The sequence below is a fragment of the Sinocyclocheilus rhinocerous genome, unplaced genomic scaffold, assembly GCF_001515625.1.
Source record: "Sinocyclocheilus rhinocerous isolate Xijiao unplaced genomic scaffold, SAMN03320098_v1.1 scaffold1656, whole genome shotgun sequence".
Taxonomy (NCBI): Eukaryota; Metazoa; Chordata; class Actinopteri; order Cypriniformes; family Cyprinidae; genus Sinocyclocheilus; species Sinocyclocheilus rhinocerous.
In genome coordinates this window covers 82,168-90,687 of record NW_015658516.1, presented here as the reverse complement: position 1 = coordinate 90,687, position 8,520 = coordinate 82,168, and the positions used below count along the sequence as shown (strand labels likewise).

General features: G+C 38.4%; 1 protein-coding gene across 1 annotated transcript in view; it reads left to right on the top strand.

Annotated features, from left to right (window-relative positions):
- The window catches only part of polr1a (RNA polymerase I subunit A), a 23,994-nt gene that overhangs the window by 9,699 nt on the left and 5,775 nt on the right, over window positions 1–8,520 (top strand). The window contains exons 16-29 of the mRNA XM_016530790.1: window positions 587–770; window positions 879–961; window positions 1,849–2,007; window positions 2,122–2,220; window positions 3,678–3,830; window positions 3,948–4,030; window positions 4,136–4,301; window positions 4,706–4,927; window positions 5,095–5,306; window positions 6,072–6,239; window positions 6,464–6,599; window positions 7,296–7,456; window positions 7,542–7,671; window positions 7,755–7,862. Coding sequence (XP_016386276.1) covers window positions 587–770; window positions 879–961; window positions 1,849–2,007; window positions 2,122–2,220; window positions 3,678–3,830; window positions 3,948–4,030; window positions 4,136–4,301; window positions 4,706–4,927; window positions 5,095–5,306; window positions 6,072–6,239; window positions 6,464–6,599; window positions 7,296–7,456; window positions 7,542–7,671; window positions 7,755–7,862 — 2,064 coding nt within the window. The remainder of the gene's footprint in view (window positions 1–586; window positions 771–878; window positions 962–1,848; window positions 2,008–2,121; window positions 2,221–3,677; window positions 3,831–3,947; window positions 4,031–4,135; window positions 4,302–4,705; window positions 4,928–5,094; window positions 5,307–6,071; window positions 6,240–6,463; window positions 6,600–7,295; window positions 7,457–7,541; window positions 7,672–7,754; window positions 7,863–8,520) is intronic.

Genomic DNA, 8,520 nt, shown 5'->3' with positions numbered 1-8,520 from the left:
GCGTCAGAGCCGTAGCGAGCCGCAGACGCATGCAGTGGCTACGTCCACACGAAGCCAGAGCTTTCCCTATCCGATCTTTTTTTTCCCCTTGTCTCAAGAAATATCTGCATCCACACGAAACCACAAAATCGACACAAAACGATGTAGTATACATGCCAGACCAGCATGTGGGGAAAAAAAAGATCGGATAGGGAAAGCTCTGGCTTCGTGTGGACGTAGCCTAAATATGATAAAAACAAAAAAGGACATTTAATACAGGACGGCTCGTAAAATTAACACAAGAGCACACTCTGCTTCACAAAGTTTGAAAGAAAAAAAGTCAGCTCTGTCACAGTAGTAGCACATGTAGCCATTACACAGTAAAGTTATGGAGCTCACGCAGGGACACATGTAATACAATCTGTTTGGTGTAAGAAAGCCTATTTTAGGATCATTATAAAAATTGCTTTGTGAGTGTTTTTATGACAGTTAGCATGACACATAATTCCATCAACTTATGTAAGGATGCATAGAAGAAGAATGATGAGGCTGTAAAATGGGATATGTTTTTGAAAGGTTTAGTAATGTAATGTGCTGTGTTTTTCAGGTGGTCATTCGTCAGGGAGAGCTCTTGCTGGGAGTTCTGGATAAAGCTCACTATGGCAGCTCAGCGTACGGTTTGGTCCACTGCTGCTACGAGCTCTACGGAGGAGAGACCAGCGGCAAACTGCTCAGCTGTCTGGCACGACTCTTCACTGCCTACCTGCAGCTTTACCGCGGTTTCACCTTGGGTAAGATCACGCATCAATACCAGCTTATCTTGGTGAACAGACAAGGTAGAATGGTATTTTTTATTAAATGGCTTTTTTTTTTTTTATGTTTTTTTTTTTTTCTGACAGGTGTGGAAGACATTCTAGTAAAAGATGGAGCCAACAAACAGAGAAGGAAAATTATCCGAAAGTCAGTCACGTGTGGCTCCAAGGTAAAGATTGACCAGCTCATTCCTGTTTCATAGTACCATTTGAACCGTGTAGCTTTCTGAAAAAAAAATACATACTTGTGCTGTCATTTATGGAAGTGCTTATTTAAAGCGGTATATACCAGACTTTCAGAAATATGATCTGGTCAAGCTTCAATTGATGAATTATCGGTAACGTTTATTAATTATAACATGATTATTTACACACACTAGAAAATGAATTAAGAGATGTCTCATTAAGAAAAATGACTTGGTTTAGTGAAAGTAATATTACAAAAGACTTTTTTTAACCCTACAAAGTTTTGAAAAAGAAATGGTGACATATTGGGTGTTTATGTTCAATTTTGACTGGGAACAGTAAAAGTGCTACTTTTTTTTTTTATATAAATTGATTAAAAAAATAATTTTAACTGCAGTAGGAGCAATTAAATGATTCACTTCCCTTGTAATATAAGGTCTGTAAGCTCACTTATGTCAATTTCTCTATTGCTTATCAAGTATGCTAATCTTTGAGACTTTACTACAGTAAAAATCTACTCTTCTTTGAGTTGAAACATGAACTGAAGTGACCTGTGCATCCTGCTGCACAACAATTCTACATTCCATGCTTAAAAAAAAATATACATTTGGGTATTTATTTAGAAATTATCCAAAGATAGTTTGATAGACTTTTTATTATTAATTTTGACGCATAATATTTGCAGTAATCTTACAGTCACATACTCCCACTCTTTCTCTATCTGTGTAAGAGTGTGTGGGTGGCTGTGGATCTTTTGCCTTCTGGATGTTTTTTGTCTCACCCCTTCATTTCCTTGTGTGTTCGTTCAATATTGTGCTTGTCTTGTCTTCAAGCAGAGGTCATATTCTTTAACTTTCTCGCTTGTAAACAGGCTCTCCAGGCTGCATTTAACCTGCCTGCGGCTGCTGGAGTCACTGAAGCCAGAGAACGCTGGCAAGACGCTCATCTGAACACAGACCAGAGAGATTTCAACATGGTGGACCTGAAGTTTAAAGAGGAGGTCAATCAAGTGAACAACAACATCAACAAGGTGCACGTCTAAACGGGACATATTGAAAATGCAGAGCTTGTGTCTTCATGTCTTTATATTGTTTCTCACTCTTTGTCTCAATGGGTTTCATCACATGTGATCTGTTGTTATCAGGTGTGCATGCCGCTGGGTCTCCACCGCTCCTTCCCAGAAAACAACCTACAGCTGATGGTGCAGTCAGGAGCCAAGGGTTCGACTGTTAATACTATGCAGGTAATGTTTCCTCCATTATCTGAATTCAGCAGCTCAGTATAGCAGCTTTTTTATTACTGTTACTACTACTTTGACAGGGTTCCTGCACGTCTTTAAAAAGTCTTAAAATAGTTTGATCAAATTTAGTCTTAAATTGTATAACAAAAGTTTTAACTTATTTTAAGTGGTCTTAAATTTGGGGACAGAAAATCAGGAATGTGATAATGTCAAACTTCAAAACTTGATGATTTAATCAAATTTGAGCACTGCACAAAGTTAAATTGCGGGACAAAAGAAGAAAAAAAAAAGGCAATGAAGAATTGGGAAAAAATGAACATTTTGTACATTTTAAAGTAAAATTATTCTATCTAATGCACTTTAAGAGTTCAAAATTAAGAGCTCTAACCCGTGTCCTTAACTAAGAAAACCTAAGTCAGAAAAAAGTCAGTGAATTGACTTGTACCTAATTTTTAAAGGGGACTCAACCCTCTTTTTTATTTGTGATATATTGTCTCAATCTAAATTACATCCACACTGGTGTTTTAGGAAGCCAAACAAATTAGAATATAATAATAAAAATAACAACAACAACAGTAATAGCCATATATTGTAAAACAATTGCACTGTAAAATGAATATTTCATAGGTATATTATTTAAGCTTTACACTACAGTAGGGAAATTACAATACTTCTTTCCTAATTTCCACACTTGAAAGATATTTTGAATTTGGACTGCATTTAAACCGCTAGCTGTCAGCAATTCATACTGCACTTTTAAGCATTTTGACGGAAATGACAGTAGAGCTTTTATTTTGAAGGAAAACTTCAGCTTCAGTGAAAACGTATCTCACTACAAATCTAGTCAAATGCTGTAATCATCTGCTGCGAAAACAAAGCCTAACTGGTGGCTGTTGCGTTCCCAAACGCACGCTAAACTCACAGCACGCGCAATAAACGAGTTGACTGCATTCATTCAGTGTGAACGGAGCCGTTCTAAGCTGATCGCATGAACGAAGTGTGCACGCAACGAAAGTGAAACACGCAGCGAAAACAGACTTGATGAAGGGATTAAGCCATATTGTGCTTTCGGTTTTAGTTGTTAAACGTAATGTGACGAAGCATAAACAAAGCAAATTTATTTTAAAAACTTTTATTTTGCATGGAAGACCTATCGTTTCATATGGTCATGTGACCACGATAATATCGAGACAGTTTTGATATCGCGATATTAATAATATAATTTTTACACAATTTTACCTGATCTTGGATCAGTTTTATACATTTGAACAGCAGACCATTTGGTGACCATTGTGTGGTGTTTTGAAAAGCTTTTTTTTTTTCTCCCATCACTACTGTACATTTATGCCAAGTGATTGTTAATGATCTACTGTTGATAAATTATGACAATGTTTAGGTCAGGTTAAGCCAGATGTTAGCATGGCATGTTATTCAGCTGTAATCTTTCTGTGTATGTGCAGATCTCCTGTTTATTGGGTCAGATTGAGCTGGAGGGCCGCCGACCGCCACTGATGCCTTCTGGGAAGTCCCTGCCCTGCTTTCAGCCCTATGAACCCCAGCCGCGATCCGGAGGATTCGTAACTGGCAGATTCTTGACGGGAATCAAACCTCCTGTACGTTCAGACTGAACTGGTCTTGATTTTTTTTTTTTTTTTTCTCCAGAAAGTCTCAATCTTATTTTAGGAGTAATATTGGATTATATTTAACTGGAGGCTCTCGTTATATTTCAGGAGTTCTTTTTCCATTGTATGGCTGGTCGTGAAGGTCTTGTGGACACTGCTGTCAAAACCAGTCGATCTGGTTATTTGCAGAGGTAGATCTGGATCTAACTGAAAACAGCATTCAGTCTAAAATCCCTGTGCGATTCTTGTATTCTGGTTCATTGTATAGTGACATATACTGTCATTGGGTATTTCAGGTGTGTGATCAAGCATCTAGAAGGTCTGGTGGTCCAGTATGATCTGACTGTTCGAGACAGTGATGGAAGTGTGGTCCAGTTTCTTTACGGAGAGGATGGGCTGGACATCCCCAAGACCCAGTTCCTACAGCCGCAGCAGTTCCCTTTCATCAAAGACAACTACGAGGTAACCGTGCATTAGGGCTGCAAGATAATGGGTAAATTGGTGACGACAAATAGTTTGCTCGAAAATGATAATTGTGAGTACTGATCACGGTTGTTGTGATTTTTGTTGGGAAATTTCTCTTTGCATTTCAGCAGAATTATTGCACTTTCACGGTAACACGAATTAAGAGAATGTCAACTCATACACGGGGCTTATTGTGAATGGATTGTTATGAATGCAAGATAATGCAAATCTGAAATGAAAGTAAAATCATTAAAATAACCAACAGACTAATATTGCAGACCGTTATTAATAATTAATTGAGAGAAGATCACGATTAAAATAAGATTACATAGACATGTCTGTTCAAAATTGCACTGATGGAAGAAGACATTGAACATTTTATATAATGCACTATTTTCTAGGTTATCAGAAAGTCAAAGTGTTTGGATGAAGTTCTGGCTAAAATGGACACAGGGGCAACATTTAGTCACTTTAAGGCCATCAAGAAATGGAAAGCCAAACGTGAACGTGTTTCACCCAGAGACGGTGCCTTCCTGCTCTACTCGCAGAAGAAACTGAGCAAGTTGAAGTCTCAAGTAGAAAACCAGACACTGGCCAATGGGAGAGAGCCAGCCATTCTTCAGGTACCGAAGCATTTGTAGATGGGATTTAGTTTACAGATGTCTTACAATGGCATCCTGTGAAGTACTTGGTTAGAAAGATTATTCAATTCCCCAAATCTTGTAAAGTTAACACAGAGTTGCACTTGTGCCTACATTACCTACATGACAATGAGATTTTGTGTGTTTAGCTCTTGGAGAATTGGAGAGCTCTGGATGAGTCTGGCCGTATGAGGTATTTAAAGAAGACGTCTCATTGTCCAGACCCGTGTCTGGCTCTTTACCGGCCGGACATCTGCTTCGGTTCAGTTTCTGAGACGTTTGACTCCATTGTTGAGTCCTACCTGGATCAGTTCAGTGTCAAGCAGGAATTTCAGACCTCTGAAATCACTGACACAGATAGGTAAGACCTCTATGTTGATTATTCAACATGAAACATTAGCATATCTGGATTAAAGGGCCATTTCTAGACTTCCAGATTGTAAATTTGGAAAAATGGTTCTCCGTTGTCCAATAATATTTAATGCAGACTAATAGGTTTCCTATGGTACATATGCTAAAATAACAGTTTAAAATTTTTAATTTTTTTTTTCCTATTACAGAAACTGGGAGTGTTTTTAAGCAACTAAAATAATTTAAATTAAAAAAGGTTTCAGAATTCCAGAAATTTTAAGAGCTGATTGTTCTTCAGGGATCCCACTCTTTTGAACAAATACATTTACATGATCTTTCAGCCATTCGTGATTTACTGAATAATAATTAAAAAATATATATTTTTGAATAAATTTCTACCTGAATTTTTTTTCAGAGTTTGCTGTAACTACAAAAATATTCTTTAAAAAATGTCCATGGTGTTTTATGATTTGATTAATTTACATAACATTTACAGGTCTAGAAATAATTGTTAAAATTGGGGTACATCAGATATGCAGCTTGTGGAAACCTTGGTCTCTGGGGGGGTTGTTAAGGGGGTGAATTAAAATAAGAAATTCCTGTCCCAGCGACTTAAGACTGGTTTTGTGGTCCAGGGTCACATATTTTTATGTGTTTTAGCTTATTTTAATGCTCATTTTGTCTTGTTTTTAATCATTTTTAATCATTAGGAATTTTCCCCTGGTTGAGAACCACTGCAGTATGTTTTGTTCCCTCTGTGTGTGTGTGCTGACAGATTGAGGCATCTCCTGCAGCTGAAGTGGCAGCGCGCTCTGTGTGACCCCGGAGAGGCCGTGGGTCTGCTGGCAGCTCAGAGCATTGGCGAACCATCCACACAAATGACCCTCAACACCTTCCACTTCGCCGGCAGAGGAGAGATGAATGTCACCCTGGGTATACCAAGGTCAGATTTCGTTTAGTAGTCAGTACTAATGCCAGTAAAATTTCATGATCCTCTGTACATATACCAGATCAAAAACTAATATGCTGTTTAGCACTCTCCTTCATTTAAAAAGGTTAATGTAAGCTACTTTGATACAGTTGCATCCAGACTTAAAGTAATATTGTTTTTGTGTTATTGTGATTCACCTACAAAAAAATCTTTCGATGTGAAATCATCCTCCATAGATTAAGAGAAATACTCATGGTTGCGAGCTCTAACATCAAAACCCCTATGATGAGCATTCCTGTTCTGATGAACAAGAAAGCCTTGAAACGTGTTAAGACGCTGCGGAAGAAGATAACGCGCGTGTGTTTGTCAGAGGTGAGCACAACTTGTGTCAGTGTTTACTTGTGTCAGTGTGCTGTGTTATTCAGTAAAATGTTTTTCCTCTCCACTAGAGATCTCAAATCGTATTCATGGTCGTGTGTTCAAATATGGCAACTTAAAGGACTAGTTCACCTAAAAATGAAAATAGCCATTATTTACTCAACCTCAGGTTGTTCCAAAAGATTTTTCGAAACACAAATAAGGATATTTTTAGGAGGTTTTTTGGTCTCTTCATTCCAAGTCCATGCAACCAAAACTTAAAGTACATAAAGACATCATATAAGTAATTCATAAGAATTGAGTTGTCAAACCTCATTGGTTCTCACACAGCAAGTAAGCATATGTAAATAAATGCTTAAATTAAATCTGTTATAATAGAAAGCAACCGCGTTGTCCTCAGAAGACTTGGATTTAAGCTGCTTGATTCAAATGGATTATGTTTTACTGTGTCTTTATTGAACTTTTTATAGCCTTAAAGATTTGGTGTAATCGGAATTTCATTTAAGATATTTCCACACATTTCCGATTCACTTTCCTTATATGGAAATATGGATATACTCCAAAACATATTTTTGTTTTACAGTAAACAGGACGTCATACAGGTTTGGAAAAGAATGATGAAGGTCAGTGAGGTCAACTATTGTTATAAGTGTATAAACTTCCATGTGCTCTTGTTCTTTCTGAGTACAGGTGCTTCACAAAGTGGATGTGATAGAAACTTTCCGCTCGGTAGAGAAACGGAGCCAGAAGTCACGAGTTTTCAAACTCGCATTCCACTTCCTGCCCCCTGAGCGATACCAGCAAGACAAGCTTCTCACCCCTAATGAGATTCTTCATTTCATGGAGCAGAAGTACGCTTAAAACCGCTCATCAGTCTCAGCTGCTTCACCACAAAGGATTTCCTCAACATCTCACAGACCTGTTTGTACATTACAGATTCTTTCGCATGCTGCTGGAGGCCATTAAGAAGCTGAGTGCTAAACTGGCGGCTGTCAATGTGGTTGATACACGCAAAGCCACGGCAAATGACAATGATCGAGGTGCCGGTGGCATCGCGGACAAAGAGGTAAGCAGTCACAACAAGCCGCAGGTGTGCTGTTGCCATGCCATAAACGTGTAACAACCGCAATATGCTTGACTTCTCCACAGGATGATGGCGATGAGGATGCAGAAAACAACAGGATTGTGGATGATGAGGCAAATGAAGGTGATGCTGATGCCACAGATTCCAGGAGAAAAGAAAAACAAGAAGAGGAGGTATCAGAATTCACCCTGTCTCTAAATATATTCATGGTCTTACTGTGCAGAATTCATTTGAGTGGGCATGTGCTTCTGCATCATAATCGTGACCTTTTCTGAAAAAGCCATTTGGCTGCTTCATTTCAGTAAATGCTCTGCTTGTTCTGGGGAGCAGCATTGTATTTAGTGGCCTATGAAATCCATTTTCCCCAATTCTGTTTTTCTCAAATTCCCATTCCACTTTAAAGGGATAGTTCACCCAAAAATGAAAATTTGATGTTTATCTGCTTACCCCCAGGGCATCCAAGATGTAGGTGACTTTGTTTCTTCAGTAGAACACAAACAAAGATTTTTAACAGTCTGTCAGTCATATAATGGAGGTGAATGGGAATCACGGCTTTGAGAGTCATAAAACATACACAAACAAAACCAAATCAAAGCCTGCGGCTCGTGACGATACATTGATGTCTAAAGACACGAAGCGATCGGTCTGCGCAAGAAACTGAACAGTATTTATGTAGTTTTTTACCTCTGATTTACTGCAATGTCCGAACTTTCCTGAGCACGTTCGCGTCTTCTTCTTCAGCCGGCGCATGACTCGTCTTCTTCATCTTCTTGCTTTACGGCAGATCGCAGACTTATAAGTGCATTACCGCCACCTATCTCTCAAATAAAC